The sequence below is a fragment of the Dendrobium catenatum genome, unplaced genomic scaffold (genome assembly GCF_001605985.2).
Source record: "Dendrobium catenatum unplaced genomic scaffold, ASM160598v2 fragScaff_scaffold_853, whole genome shotgun sequence".
NCBI lineage: Eukaryota > Viridiplantae > Streptophyta > Magnoliopsida > Asparagales > Orchidaceae > Dendrobium > Dendrobium catenatum.
In genome coordinates, this window is record NW_021319315.1 from 2,279,390 (window position 1) to 2,296,240 (window position 16,851).

General features: G+C 37.8%; 2 protein-coding genes across 2 annotated transcripts in view; one reads left to right on the forward strand and one right to left on the reverse strand.

Annotated features, from left to right (window-relative positions):
* LOC110110387 overlaps positions 1–6,819 on the forward strand; it is a 30,978-nt gene extending 24,159 nt beyond the window's left edge. The window contains exons 6-7 of the mRNA XM_020841831.2: positions 5,690–5,886; positions 6,421–6,819. Of these exons, the coding sequence (XP_020697490.1) occupies positions 5,690–5,886; positions 6,421–6,574 (351 nt within the window). The 3' untranslated portion in view covers positions 6,575–6,819. The remainder of the gene's footprint in view (positions 1–5,689; positions 5,887–6,420) is intronic.
* Positions 6,820–7,323: 504 nt separating this feature from the next.
* On the reverse strand, positions 7,324–10,074 carry LOC110110352 (pentatricopeptide repeat-containing protein At2g22070). Its single transcript, XM_020841773.2, has one exon. It carries the CDS (start codon positions 9,750–9,752, stop codon positions 7,419–7,421), a length of 2,334 nt encoding a protein of 777 aa, XP_020697432.1. The 5' UTR covers positions 9,753–10,074; the 3' UTR covers positions 7,324–7,418.
* Positions 10,075–16,851: the final 6,777 nt, after the last annotated feature.

Below are 16,851 nucleotides of genomic sequence, written 5' to 3' on the forward strand. Positions count from 1 at the left end.
TTTAGGAGGTGTTTTTTCATAAATTTGTGCGGCAAAAAAATTAAAGAGAATGTTGGAGGCAAGTTATGTTGGATATTAGAGTTTAGGAATTTGAATATAAGTTAGTCAGAAAATCTTATTTTTTAGGAATAGAATAATTGTTTAATTTTGCTTCAATTTAGATTCATGTGTAAATTTTAAGTAATTCTAGATTTTAGGAAGATTTTATGGATATTAGACAATCAAATGTGAAAGAGAGGATTGTCTAATGTGAGAATTACGTCGGAAAATATTAGGGGCAGAAGTATGGAGGGACTTGTGGAGATAATACTTCCATTTTGGTGGCTAACAATTGAAAAATGAAGAGGTAGAAGCACACATTCTATTGAGAGTTGAATATGTTTCTTGAATCCGATCTTTCATCATAAAACTAATCATTGATAATGATTCCTAGAATGATTTTTGGATCTAATGTCAATATATGTAGAGTTGCAATAGAAGAGCTATGCAAGCTTTGAAGGAAGGAGGGGAAAGGACGAGTAACTCACAGTCTCACACAACTGCGAGCAACTTGGTTACACAAATCGGGGAGGAAGCCGCAATCAGCAAAGAGTAATTTTTATTGAATAACCATAATCTGCCTATTACATAATCCTAGAACCTCTTATTATAATAAGAGATCCTATGATTACGATAATTAAACTTAACAATAAACCAAAAAAATATCCATAGCCTATGAGAATTAAATAAATACTACTAAAAAATGAAATATAATACTAATTCAACTAAATTGTTGACATGACAAATAATCCATACTTTTCCTACGTCTTTAACTCAAAATTTTAATCATAGTATTTCTATTATAGATGCCACCAGCTCAAATTTCATTTTAGTTAAACTGTCTATTCATATTTCTTTCTGGATTTTTATAGGGTTCCCCATTTCAAAACAGTGCCTGATCATGAGTTTTATTAGCTTAAAATTGTGGTTGCTGTAGTGTTTGGTCCTTGCATCATTTACTGCATCCTAGTGGCAGAACCATGTAATTTGGTTATGGAATTTGGCACTGAAAATCAACATTTGTTTCATGAAAGCTCCCAATACATATAGGTCTTAAACTCAGAATATGAGTTTTGAATTAACAACCTTAGATGATTTTAACATCAAATTTAGGGCTTTTAAAAGTTGATGTTTGTGCAGTTTTTGACATTACGTGTTTAGGATGAATTTGGCAACAAACGTTGTGGAATAATGCATGCTTTTGGCATGGAAAACAGTTCATAGATGAAAATTTTCATGATTTGTCTGAAAGCACTAAGAATTTTATATTAGATGTAAAAGTGAAAAGTTGTGTTAAAAAACATAAACTTTTTTCAAAAATTTTATATTCCAAGGAAATGATTTTGATAATTAGCTTTTACATGTTTTTTTGTTGGCAGATGCAATACTATTTTTCTACATAAACATGGCATAGATTCTTAGATGATGACTATATTGTAGATTTATTTGGTTGCAGCAACTCTTAATATAAATTAGTCAGAGACAATTTAGAAATTTAGCATTCGTGGTCCCATATACATTGACGGGACTTAATGGAGAGGGGATCTAGACAAGAAGCCACACTCTCTTGTGGTGCTATAAGGTGGATGTGGGAGAGGTTTTGGAAGGGTTTGGAAGTGGATTAGGGCTGGGGATAACATGGTTTATGGGTTAGTGGAGAGTGGGCTTGAGGGAGGAATTCTTTGAGAAACTTGTGAGTTGATGTCGGCTTGGGTGGGGATGGTCTAGTGGTTGTTTGTGGGATTTTGAGGGAAGACGGGGAGGTAGTTGGGTTCAAGGAGAGGGTCAAAACCTGATTAGGAGAAACATAAGATTTTGGTGCAAAAGGAAGAGGCTGACATATAACTAAGCATTGTAGGAGTGTTTTGGAATCTGGGTTGATTTATGGATGCGTAATGGTGGCAGTTAGGGTTGTGTTACGCCTGCTCCCACGCCGGCCCAGGAGGGGCCGGTTGGACCGGTCCAGGTCTTTGTTCGGTGGAAGAAGAGACAGAGAGAGGGGGGCGGAACTCCTGTGGGTTCCATGATGGGCTTAATGCAATTTTTGGGGGGAAAGATTTGAATGTAAGGCCTGATTAGGTAAGTTGTAATTCTCCTTTCATGTTAATTAGGGGAATAAGGGGACTTAGGATTATCTTGAATTTGAATTGTAATTTGAGACCTAGGGTTCTTTTGCTTTGGGCTCTTGGCGTTGCTGGAGATTTGGAGAGTTGTTCTTCCTCTCGAATTGAAGAACAATTGTATCTTTGCTATTTTACTTCATCTTCTAGTGGAATATAAGTCTCTACTTGAGTTTTTCTCTCAGATTTCCCTGGATTGTGTTGTTACCCTGCTGTAAACAGCAGATTTCTTTTCCTGCTGTAGACAACAGTATTCTCGCTGTTTGATCACCGATTTGGGTTAGGGTTGCTTGCGAACTCAAGTATTACCTTAGGGTTATTTGCGAACTCAAGTATTTCCTATCAGGTTGTTGGAGAATGTGTAAACCAAGAGCTAGATGAGAAGATGAATAAAAAATAGAATATATAAAATTTTGGACTCACCTAAGTACTATGATGCACCGACACTTCTCCTCAAAGAGGCGTGCAGTGTCCAACATCGTGTCCGACACTCCGACATGTGTCGGACACGCCGAAAACGTGTCCGATTAAAAAAATATTAAAAATAAATTGGACACGCGTGTTTTAAATATTTTATAATTTTTTAAAAATATAATTTCTTATATTTGGCGAGATTTAAACTAAATTTCTTATTCTATCCACAACACCAAATCAACGTCTGCATTTAATACAATTCATCGAATATTCTCATTTTCATTTCTCTTTGGCAGTGAAGGTATTTTCATCTCCTCTCTTTTTGCACAATTACAAATCTTTCTCTTGTTGAACCAGAGTTGAAAGCAGTAATATTCAATGATGATGATATTGAAGGCCAAAAACAAACCTCTAAAGCTAATCATAGTAGTTGAAGCTTGAATGATTAATTTAATTTAAGCAATAAAATAAATTCTTTTAAAATTAAATTAAATAAATTACTCTTTAGGTACATTCAATAGCTAATTAGAGAGAGAGAAAGAGGGAGATAGATTAAATGAGGATTTTATAAGATAAAAATAGTTCTTTAGGAGCAACTAATTGTTAATTAGAGTGTGATATTGTTAGAATAATCTTACAAAAATTAGACATAATTATAGGTGCCCAAATGGAGGTGTCAGAGTAAGGACAAATAGGGCAAAGGTTAATCAGCTAAACTCAAGCTGATTACTTATGTTCCTAATTTATGGTAATAATATAGCTTCTTCTAAGTGCATTTAAGTATTTGTCGTTATTAAAAACTATTTATGTGTTATTTTTTGTTAACTGCAGTTGGTCATATTGAATTAATGATATAAACTTATCATGTATTATTTATTATACATAAGAATATTATATGATATAGAGAATGCAAGTAAAGTTATTAAGTAGAAATACTTGAATGTGCATGTAAATAATGGAGCATAATCCTTTTATAGTATTGGTTGGGAACATAATATATATACGCGCGTAAATGAAAAATATTATGAAAAAAAAATGGTAAAAGAAGTAACTTCATTGGTAATATTTTAGACTGTCTCCTATGACGGTTGTATTAATTACAGAAAAGGTTTTGACATGATATAGTTATTATATACATGTATATGATATGATTTATAGTCATTTTCAAATTTAAATGTTATTAAATAAAATTGTATTATAGTTACAATAAGCATGCATATTGTTCTAAAGGCTTTGTGTTACTGTAATTTAGAAGCACGACATACTCACTGAGTTGTGACTCACTTTATAATTGCAAAACATTCAGGGGTATTATTCAAATAATCTAAATGAGTGAAAGATAAGAGAATGCGTATCGTAAGTGCGACATTCGGAGAAAGGTAATTGTAAAAATAGTTATCTTTTTAATGCATTTGAGGTTTTAGTGGTTCTTTCAATGTATTGGAAATAATTAGTTAGTAAATGAATATTTAAAATCATTTGACCGTCTGCTCTTGTCACATTAAATTAAGCCTCCGGACCAGGTCATGGCACACACTCTATACCCATTATCTCGCCTTCCTCATCTCCAGCTCACTGATTTTTTTTCTCTCCACTTCATCTCTCTTTCCTTTCTCTTTCTCACTATCTAACTCTTCTCTCTAAAAATACAGAAGATTTTTCCTTACTCTGTTTTGATGCTCCTCATTTTCTCTCTCTCCTCTACTTTTCTCTCTCTAGAAAGAGATAATAGATAATTAAAAAAAGAGAGGGAAAAAGGGTAAATATTAAAAAAAAAAGTAGAAGTTATAAAAAAGACGGTAAATTTTTGTGTTTTCGCTTACCCAGCAAAACTTGGAGCTTGTATGTACTTTTCTTAGCACAACAGGGCAAACTCATAAGTGGCGTTTGCCAAGAAATTGGTAAGACATGAACGCGTTTTTTTCACATGTTTTCTTGACACAGTAGGGTAACATTGTATATTTCAAAACATGTATATAAAGACCTATCGTCCTATACATGTCTTTCTTGACGTAGTGGGATAGAAGACCCTTAGCCATAGTGTCTGACGACATTAACCATGCATTATAGGCGCGGTGGGAAGGTCTAGCATTCCCGATGATGCACCCTACATGAGGAGTTTGTGGTGTCAAAATTTAGATTGAGCATTGCAAGTTCTAAGCATGTATACAAAGACCCATGCACTTATTGGAGTGGTGGGAGAGAAGACCCACGATTGTTGTTTCTTACGACGCTGACAATGCATACTTTTTTGGCATCATGGGAAGGCTTGACATTCCCAATAACTTTCCCTACATGAGGAAGACACCGGAGAGTTGCTAAAATTCAAACTGAGCAAATTAATAGCGAACAAGACCTTAAATGATGTATAACAACAGCAATAACATGCTCTTTTACCACTATGTGAGGTCGGCTACATAAATCATTTTTCTCCATTATCATATTAAGAGACCTTAAATTATATATTCAAGCAAAATGCAGTTAAAAAATTTGTGGGGCCTGCAAATTTTTGGAGTCCACATTGTAATGTTGGTGTTGTTAATAATGTTAATAAAATATTGAAATACGAGTGTAACTAAAACAGTGATATTTTTCATTTTGTTGATCTTTAAACTTTGTTATGTGCTGTTGAAATGTTGTGTGATTCTTTTTAATTTGAAAAATATTGATTTTAGGTGGTTTGAATACACATTTTATATTAATAATTTATAAAAAAAAATCATTGTGTCCATGCTATGCCATATCATGTCTTCTTTTTTATGATTTTGTTGTCTTAATGTCCCTATCGTGCTGTGTATTTTCCCGTGCTTCATTGGTTAACTCTTTCTCCAACCAAAGTAATTAGATGGCTCATCAACTCAGTAATGTTAAAATATCCCTGATTACATTGATGCGTATGCTTTATAATGCTTTTGTGGAAGATTAAGAAACCATACTTACGTTCCACAGTATACCTTTTCATCTATTATCGATTCAAGTCGTCTCACCAATCATTACCAGAACTAAATTTTTTGTGCTGTTATTGTACGACAAAAGTCTCTTTAAGTGTAAGAAGAAGAAATCTCATGATGAATGAATACTTCAAATCAACACATTACTTTTTTCTTGTGAATCAGGTGGCTCTTCCATACCCAGAACCGCTGGTACACTTTGCCCTAGTATCTGGCACCCGTTCTGGGCCTGCTCTGAGGTGTTACTCACCCAACGACATAGACAAAGAATTGGTTGAAGCTGCACGCATTTTTCTGAGGAATGGAGGGGTTGTTCTAGATGCTGAAGCCAAGGTTATCTCAGTAAGCAAGATTCTGCGGTGGTAAGAAACTCTCAAATCATGTCTTAGGTCCCCTTCTGATTGCTTGTAGATCCAAATTCTATATTAATGAAATTTATTATATTTAAAAGGTTTACTAGATGCAGGGGCGGAACCCCTGTGATCAATTTTTTTTTTTTTTTCATTATACGATTATTTAGGTAATTTGTCCCCTCAATCTAATTTAATAGGTTTACCGGGCAGGTCGAACCCCGTCAGGGGACGCTGTCCCCTTGGACCCCCGACATATCTATCAACAGTTACTTATAAGTTTGCCCCTCCTAAAAATTATGGTTGGTTCCGCCCCTGACTGGATGAAATGACAAATCATAAGTTTAAAACTTCAAAATTATTTAAAATTGTTGGTTTTGTCTCACAAAATGAACATATATACAAGCAATCATAATATCTACTTAGATGGAAATCCTTACTATCCTTCATTACTTAGCATGAGATGACCCTGTGTATGCATTGTTCTTAGAAAATCGGGATCGGTAGTACAGTTCTGTTAATATTGAATTATCTGTGTTGCTATAGGTATAGTGTGGATTTTGGGAAAAATGAGGTTGAGGTGCTGAAACATGCGGCAAACTACTTGGAGCCAAACAAATCGGAGGAGCTGCTGGAGTTGCTTGCAAGCACTCAGCTGAAGGTTATCTATCAGCCATATGACTGGGGTTTGAATTTCTAGGGAGATTATCAGTACTTGTCTACTATTGGGAAAGAAGCGGAAGGATCGATTCTATACGAATTTTGGCATACAATAAAAGATGGATTAATTTTGTCATTTTTATATATCATTTAGTTTCACCTTTGCGCTCATTTTGTTATTTTTTATTGTTTTTTTGAAATTTTGGATTTTTAAGACTTGAAAAGAGAAAATACGAAATATCATCTTTTCTTTGTCAATAATCATAATTTCTCCTTTTTCCTGAATGGTTGACTACCTTTTTTACTTGATGAGATTTTTTTTTTTTAAATCACATTTTGGAGTGGTTGTCTTGAATGATAGCATTGCTATGCAGTCCAACAGCATTAAAATATTCCAAATTTATTTGTGTTTAAGGTCTTATTTGGGATTACTTTCTTAGTGCTTTTTAAAGCAACTTTTTAGTACAAAAATTAAATTTTTTATGCTAGAAAGTTATTTTAAAAAGTAGTAAGAAAACCATCCCAAACGAAGCCTTAATCACAAAAGTTCGTGAAAAGCTGTCCAATTCAAGAATTCCATATAATACTGAACATGATGAATTGGACTCGGGATTTCATCGCTCATATATGAATTGTAATGTATGAAAATTTGAAGTAGTTTCTTGACACTGTTCTATAAGCTGTTCATGCTTACCATTTGTTCAGAATTTTCATGTTCATTTCTTAGAAATTTATTAGATTGCGGTGACCTATCTCTAGCTCTGTAAAACACACAATATTCGAGTGATAAAATTCAAAATACAAGTCAAATTGCATTTTATATGAATTTGTTTTAACTAGTCAGCTACTGTAAATCCATGAATGATAATTTACATAAATCAAACCTACCAATAATCTTTGCAAGAGCAGAACCCATCCCTAAAATGATGAAACCTTGTTGCATCTCTCACCACTATCTCCCTTCCAGTTAATTTTGAGATAAACTTTATCGCATTGTGGCAATCATTGCATACCCTCAAGTTCTTCATTATCCTCAACATTGTATTTTCTGGAGTGCTCATTAGTCCAAATGCAATAGCAAGCTTCTCACTGTGAAGACTAAGCATCTTTTCCTTGAGCTCATCATCCACATCATGCAATACTGACTCGGTATCAGGTACAAATCCAGCCTTTTTTATCTCTAGCCACATCTTTCTTGCCATCTCATATATGGCTTCCCTCATTGGGTGCAATCCATCTTCTACTCCAAACACATGAACTTTGTTCTTGATGTGAATCCAACTGTATCCTTTCTCTTTCTTTATCCCGTTATCTCTCATCAACCTCCATATCGATGCAGCTTCTTGCCATCTACCACATGAAGAGTATACGTTTGCGAGCGCAGAATAAGCTCCACTGTTCTCAGGATCAATTGAGAGCAGTCTCTCCGCGGCAATCCTTGCCAAATTGGCATCTTTGTGAACCCTGCAAGCAGAAAGTAGCGACCCCCAAGCGACGGCATCTGGTTCCACTGGCATCGATTTTATAAAATTTTGCGCTTCCTCCAGTTTTCCGCAGCGAGCAAAAAGATCAATCATGCAGGCATAGTGGCTAGGTGTTGGCTTGATTTTATGAATATTCTGCATTATTGAAAAATATTCCTTTCCTTTCTCTACCAATCCTGAGTGAGTACAAGCAGATATTACCCCAACATATGTGATATGATCAGGCACAACACCATGGAAAAGCATTTTGTCAAATAAGCTTACAGCTTCTTCTCCCAAGCCATGCTGTGCTAGAGCAATGATCATGGAGGTCCATGAGACTGGTTCCCTAGTCGAGATTATTTGGCTGAAAACCCTTCTTGCTAGTTCAATACATCCAGACTTTGCATACATTGTTATTAGCGCATTACTTACAGAGACTGAAAGCCCTTCTTTCGACCTGACTGCCTTGGAATGGATCTGTCTGCCATGCTCCAATGATGCCAAACTTGAACAAACACTCAAAATGGCAGAAAGAGTGTAATTATTTGGCTCAGGACCTTCACTGACCATCAAACTGAAAAGTTCCATAGCATCTTTGTAGAAACTGTTCCGCACATACCCAACGATAATCGCCGTCCATGCCACGACATCCCGGTGCTTCATAGAATTGAAAATTTCTCTAGCTGGTTGCAGGTCTCCAAGCTTGACATAACCTTCAAGGAGAGCTGTGAATGATATCACATTTAGATCAGACACAACAGTTTTCTCTACAAGCCTATGAGCATTTTCAACTCCTCCTGATTTAGAGTACATTGAAATCAAAGCATTGGCAACCTGCCCAACAAACTCCATCTTAGTTCTAATGAGGTAGGCATGGATTTGCCTACCAATCTTCAACATCTCAAGATTAGCACAAGCAGATAGAACACTTGTGATTGTGAAGTCATCTGGGGCCATTCGTGTTTCTTTCAGCATTCTAGAGAAGAAGATAAGAGCTTCAAGATCCAACCCATTCTGATTGTAGCCTGCAATTATCGCGTTCCAGGACACAATGCTTCGCTCGCTCATCTCTTCAAAGTGGGATCGAGCAATGTCCATCCGCCCTGATTGCGAGTACAATGAGATCAACGTATTCCAGCTCGATACGCTCCTCACTCTCATCCTATCAAAAACCACCTTTGCCATCAATGCATCGCCACATTTTCCATACATATTGAGAAGGGAATTTGCAACAGGAATGCAACTACTCATACCTAACTTAACGATAAAAGAATGCACCATCCTCCCAATGATGTGATCCTCAATTGCTGCACAAGAGGAGAGAATATTTGTGAATGTGAATTGGCTCGGCGGGGATCCAGCACGAACCATCGCCAAGAGCATTTGCAGAGCTTTCTTGAATCGACCCGCCTGGTTGCAGCCGACAATCATGGCAGTCCACGAGACTGAATCTTTTTCAGGCATTTGATCAAAGTATATCCTTGCGGTGCTGATCTGGCCGCTTTTGGCGTACATGGAGAGGATGGAGTTCCAGGAAAAGATATTCTTTAGAGGCATCTCGTCGAACACCTTACATGCGTCGGCGAAGAGACGCACTTTTGAGTAAAAGTTGATGAGGTTGTTGGTGAGGTAGAGGCCAAGGTGGAGAAGGCCGGCTTTGGTTAAGTAGGCATGGATGGATTTGCCGGCGATTCGATTCTCGGCCTCGAGGCATCGCCGGAGAAGAGAAGCCCAATGTTCAGTGGGATTCATTGAATAGAAGGTTAGAGGTAGAAAACTAGAGGGAGTCGGGTGGAGAAGCCATGAAGGAGAGGTGGTGAAAGCAATTTTGACTAAGTATTTCTACGCAAACAAGTCGATTACAAGCTGTTGGGGGCGGGAAGCGGTTTTTGCTGCCATAGTATGTTAGAACTGGGAGAGCTTGATTCTGCCATTAACCTATTTACAGTCGCCGTTTGAAATATTTTATTTGGTTTGGTTAATTATGTAATTACATTTTTGCATATGCAATATTGCCTTTCTTTTGAACCGGTTCCCTTCTCTGTCATTGGAGATGGCTCAACCTTCTCTCTTACTTGGGATCTCTGGATTAATGACAAATCTCTTTATGAAGTTATGGTATTCAAGCCTTCAATTCTCTTCCTCTAGACTCTCAAAGCAAGCTTTCTTTGATCATTAATGGTGAGGGTTGGAACTCTATGTCTATCCAACCTCTATTAGGGGCGTAAACGAGTCAAGTCATATCGAATAAGCTGAGCTTGTTAACTCTTAGTAAGCTCGAATTCGTGCTCAACTCAAGCTCATTTACTAGTTTCAGCTTGGCTCGTTAAAAAAAAAATTACACTCAACTCATCTGAAAAGCTTGAATGTGAAAAAAAAAAACTTAATTGTTGAGCTTGATTTTTAGTTTTAATTTTTTTTTAATTTTTAAAGAAAGTTTACTTTTAATATACAAATAAATTAATAGAAATAATTTTTAAAGACTAAAATATATTATAAATGTTAATTTAATATTAATTTTTAAATCTACTTCTATTTTAACCACTAGTCCAATCCCAATTTACTCTTGATCTTTCTCATATTTACTGGTCATGCCACTCATAGAAAACCATGGTTTTAAAAATCGGACCGGACCGGCCGATTCAACCGGTTCAACTGTGAACCGGCTGGCCGGCCGGTTCTGTGATCACTTATAACCGGCTTCGAATCGAACCAGACAAAAATCATCCAACCGGTCGATCAAATCGGGAACCGGCGCCAATTTTAAAGAAATGTCCGGTTAAAAAAAGGCGATGTGAGCCGTTCATTTAGATCCAGCGGCTAATGAGAAAACACAGAAAATGAAAAAAACCTAAGAACTTTTGATTCCCTCCATACTGTAATTCATTTCGCTTGCTCCTTGTGTCCAATTCATCTCCGACAGTTTGTCTCCGACATAATCCTCCAAGCCGTTCGTGAACTCGACAACGACATCATCCTGATCGTCTGAGGCGTCATCCTTGCTTTTTCTCCTCGTATTAATCGTGGATTTAAGTTTTTTTAATCCTAAAATCTTTGATTTTCTGCTGAATATATTGTTAGATCAGACAAAAAAAAAATTAAAATGTGACGAAGGCGGATCACGCTGTTTCCATTTTCATTCTCAATATAAGGTTTGATGCAGAGCATAAATGAATGAAGGTTATTTTTTCTTTCTTTTGAAGTCATTATTGTCTTTACGCTTTCACATGAATCATGTTAGATTACACATTTACTTGCCTCTATGATCATGCTCTTTCGACTTTCATATTCATTATAGGGCTTTGATGCAGAGCATAAATGCCTAAAGTTTTATTTGGATATTTTTTGCAAGGTGTTAATACACTAATTAGATTTTAACCACATCTGGGTCGATATCTTGCAACTGCGGCAGAGAACATTGTGGCTATTATGGATGTTAAATAGAACTGGGGTTTCAACTATGAATTGCTGGTACTCATCGTCAAACTGAGGTATGCATTCGTTTGTGTTATATGTTATTTAATTATTAGTTTATATTTTATTGATTTTGTTGTAGTATTATTAATTTGTTTTGAGTTGTTACATATGCTTAATAAATGTCAAAATAGTGGCATAGGAATCATAGGATATTAAATGGACACAGAGGTAAAGCTAATTTATTAAAATTTTAATAATATTATTATTTATTACATCATCCGGTTCAACCCCAGTTGGACCGGTCGAACTGGTCGAACAGTGAACCTCTTGTTCATCTGGTTCGTTGTCTGGTCTGATTTTCACAACCTTGTGGAAAATTATAAATAGATCCCTCATTTCTCATGAGGGGGAAGCCCAAGCAAGAAGAGAATAAAGGAAGAGAAGGAAGAGACTCCTCCACAACCACTGCCATACTTTTTACATAGCAGCCGACTGACGTAGGAATTATGCAAGGATTCAAGAAGAGAATGAAGAAAAGGAAGCGACTCCTCCTCGACCACCGTCGAACTTCCACCAAACTGCTAACTAACACAGAAATTAAGCCCGACTGCCGACTGGTGCTGGAGTTCTGCCCAACAGCTGAATGATGCCGGAGTTATGCTCGACCGTCAATTGAAGCAGAATTTTCACCGGACCACTAGAACGTCGCCGAATTTTTTATCTCTGTTTGTAATTGAATTTCAACCCAGGAGCTAATTATTGTCATATGATCGTACTCAATTTCAAGGACGAGTCAGCCACTTATAATCTAAGCAAACACTAGTGGCATCCTTTCAACTGGGCGTGACCCCGTAGTTTTTTACTTTTCCAGGGTTTTCACGTAAAAATTATGGTGTTCATTTTTTATTCTGTTTGTGTGCTAGATATCCATACAAGACTAAGACGAAAAATTTTCTAACCTTATCGCCGCTTATATTCTAGCCCGCAACAATAGGTATGTGTATTTATGGAAAAATTAAGGCTTTATCAAATTTTCATTTATGATAAGAAATACTAACTAAAAGGTAAAACCTACTGTATATATCCGGAACAAATCTAAAGTCTAAATATGGAGCTGCATTAAAGAGAAGATGCTCGGAGGAAGCAAAGAAAACAAAGCTCGGCTAGATGAAACAAAGCTCGTGTAGGCAGAGACGAATAAAGTATCACAAAACACAAAATATTTTTGTAGGCTAAATTAGCTCTCGAATTTTATCCATTAGGATTCTCCAATTTATTTTTAACTATGCATTATGAATTTGAACCCTGTGTGGGGAGAAATTATTCTGTGTGGAGACCGGATGCAAGATGTTTTCCGGACACCAATCAGAGTGCATCATGTCAATGGTACTGAGCTGCGATACCGAGCACTGAGCCACAGTTCCGAGCTAAGGGGTGATATGGTGCATTCTGATTGGTTTTCAGACGACATTCAAAATCCGCACAAAATAATTAATCCTGTGTGGGAATGTATTTGAAGCCATCAAAAAATGGGGCAAGCTCATTTAAATCTAGTTGAAGTGCTCACCAATAAATAATGAATTAATTAGCGATCACTCAGTCAACAACTTTTTTAGGGAAGCTGGTCGTATTCCAAGATATATAGTCTAAAATTTTGTGTTTGGTACAGCAAGACTTTGACGATCGCTAATAGGACGGTTCAAAGTATTAGGTAAGAACGATCTCCTTATCTCGTAAATGTAGGGTTGACAAAATTAGTAACCAATATTAATGCTGACCCTGACTTCATGGCAAGAAATTTTTTTTTTTTTTTTAAACGGGAATATATATTCGTTGTCATTCTAAAGAGAGTGCCTGACAGCGTAATTAATCCCTCAGCGGAATCTAACGAGACCACCCATCAGCATTAGGCCCACAAAACAAGTGTAGACCGTAGTAGAGGGGATTCGATCCTGAAATGAGGTCTCAGTCATGCTCGCCCATCAACCACCCTAAGCGTGGTGGGTCATGGCAAGAATTTGAGGATTGATATGGCATCACCGTCACGAATGACCTTTATATTCCTTTGGCTTGGCCTCCAAGCTTCCCAGCTGTATAAATACCCCCACCACCCCTCTTCACAGGACAAAGAGAAGAATAAAAGTTTGCTCAAATTTCTTTTAGTATTGTTCAAGTGATGGCCTCCATTGTAGCGCCCGGGTTGGTCCAAGCCTACGTGGAGAAGAAGCTCCACGAGGAGAAGATGAAGAGAATGAAGGAAGACTTGGAAGGAAGCCAAGATAGCAAGATCAATGAAGAATATGGTAAGAAAAACAGAAATCTCTTTGGTTTGTTGGGGAAGAAGGTCTACCACAATGAGTTTCCTAACCAGGCTTCGAGCTCAATGGATTGATCTAATTAGACAGCCATGGAAATTAATTATATATGAACAAGTCTTCCTTGTTGGGCTTAATTAGATAACTGTTTTATAGTCTTTTTTATGTTATAATTTTAGTTGTTTGGTACATAGATCTGTAGGAGGAAGGGGCTGCGCCGTTTACTTTCCCTTTCTGATTTATTTGGTTTGTAAATCTTTTGTTAAAGAAAAAAACAGCAGAATTTTGCAGCCTAAATTAACTTCTACTGTATCCGTTTACTTTTCTTCGCAATCGTGTGATTCGGTTTGGACGGCTTGAATTGAATCCATCAAAACCATTTGAATATAGCCTCAGATGCCGAAATGTTTGCCATTCGCAATGCTAATCTTAATGGGCCTAACAGCTCCAGGATTAGATAAAAAAATAGCTTATTAACGATGATAATTTGAGAAAATTCGAGCACCTATTTGGCCGTTGAAATGCGCTAACGAAACAAATAACATAGAATGAGAACTATATACAAAGTATGAAAAACCTATAAAGAAGAGGCACATTTTGAACCATTATCTTTACAAAAGTAGCTAAAAAGTCAGTGGAGACCGGGATTGATGTTGAACATTTGTAATCAATTATAAATACTAGTGGATTTATTTTAACGGGTCAAGTTTTGTGATTTTTTTTACTTTTCAAAATTTTTGATGTAAAAACTATAGTGTCTATAATGAATATTGCATCCCTCATTTTTATCTGTTTGTATGGTTGATTTTTGTTTCAGGAGCCGGCTCGAGCTCGACTCGATAACAGGCTCGACGAGCCGAGCTTATCGAGCTCGCGAGTCGAGCTCGAACACAGTTTCGAGCTCGATAGCTTATCTAGCTCGAGCTCGAACAGGGCTCAAACTCAGCTCGTCGGCTCGACGAGCAGCTCGATTGGGCGAAGTGAACGAGCATGGGACGACGACAAACATATGTGCTCGGGAGTCGGGATGACGACGGACATGTTCCGGACGACAGATCTCGACGGCAAAGCCTCGGGACGATGCCGAACGAGCTCAGGCGGATGGATCTCGACGGCACAGCTCGGGACGACGACGAACGAGCTCAGGCGAACGTTTCTCCACTGCGAAGCTCAGGATGACGACAATTGGACGTGCTTGGGAATCAGATCTCGACGGAAAAGCTTCGGGACAATGAAGAGTCGAGCTCGGGCAGACGGATCTCGTCGGTGGAGCTCGGGCAGATGTGTCTCGATGACAGAGCTCAGGACGACGACGAACGAACGCGACAGCGAGTTCGGGCAGACAGATCTCAATGGCGAGCTCGGGCGGACGTGTCTCGACGACGGAGATCGGGCGTACGGATCTGGTCAGCGACAGACCTTGGGACGAAAGCGGATCCGACGACGACGCGGTTCGGCACGACAGCGAACACGATGACATTTTTAGCTCGAATTGAGCTCGACGAGCCGCTCGACATGGGACGAGTCGAGCTCGAGCTCGGTTTCTGGAAGTCGAGCTCGACTTGAACAAACCCTGACTCTAGCTCAAATCGACTCGTTTGCACCCCTAAACAAAGCTCGTGGAGGCAGAGACGAATAAAGGACCCCCAAAACACAAAATACAAAAAGATACAAAACCACTGGACTCAGAATGTTCCCGTTAGCACACAATAATAAATCATCAGTATCAAAGGAACAAAATGCACTTTCGGTTGCCACCAGGACCATCCAATAAGTATAGATAGAGAATGAAAATTTCATAATATATATAATTTTAAAAAAATTTAAAGATAAATTCTTATATTATAAATAATCGGGGCGTCAATTGTTGACACGACTCGGACCTGATCCGGAAAAATTTGGGTTTGGGTCAATCAGTTTGTGAAACGGGTCAGGTCCGAGTTCGGATTTCCGATCCGTTTGAAAAAATGGGTCGGGTTCGTGTTGACCCGCTAACCCGCGTGTCGATTCGAATTAACCCGGAAGTCATCCCGCGCAGTTGGAGTCCGCCGACGTCGTTAAGTTGGAGTCCGCCGTCCGCGTCAGAGGTCGTGTACGCATCATAGGCTGCATAGCCGTGCCCATTGGTCCAGGCGTCTCGCGTCGCCCGTCGGTCCAAGCATCCCGCATCCAGCCCGCACTCGCTGCTTCGCACTCGGCAGACCCGCTCCGCTCCGCAGGCGCGCAGCCTTCGGCCCTCCCGCTCTACAGATGTTTCTGGGTCGGGTCGTGTCAACCCGGTAATCTACACGGGTCAGGTCCGGGTTGACAAACCTGACCCGTTTGCAAAATCGGGTCGGGTTAGGGTCAACCCGTTTACAGTCGGGTCAAGTCGGGTTCGACCCGAACCCGACCCGTTGACTTGAATTGACACCCCTAATCCTCACAATCAGATTTTGTTTTCGATTAGTTTTCTTATTGATTTTTATAACAATTTTTTTAGCATACGAATTCTTGAAAGTAGCTAAAAATAGTGACTAAAATTTGTTCAAAATGAAGCATGAAGCATCATATGGGATAGTTTTCTTGCTGCTTTCTGAATTACTTTCAAGTACAAAAAATTTAAAAATTTTCTTAAATTTAAAATTTTGTACTAAAAAACTGTTTCAGAAAGAACTGAGAAAAGTGATGTTAAAAGAAGTCTTAGGCTTTATTTTGGATTGCTTTCTTATTGTTTTATAAAGCTACTTTTTGATAAAAAAAAAAATCTCTTAAATGATGAGAAAAAATAGTGGTATAAAATTGTCCCAAAAGAAGCCTTGGTGTTCTGATTTGCTTGGTTCTCTTTGCCATCATCTAGTGGTTCGTTGGGAGCTGTTGTTTTATGCTGTGCTAGTTTTTGGATTCAGTTCTAAATCGATGCTCTTCTGCCTTCAAATTACCTATAGCGGAAGTATAGCCTGTCCATTGCATGGGCGTAGTGATAGCAATTTTTGGTATATTTGTAAATTTATATTTTTAAATAATTATATCTCTAACATGTAAGTTTATTTATGGAATGATTAATTTTTATATATCATTTATCAAATATTTAAATATTTAGATTTAGGGTTTAGGTATGACTTTTTTTAATAATTCTT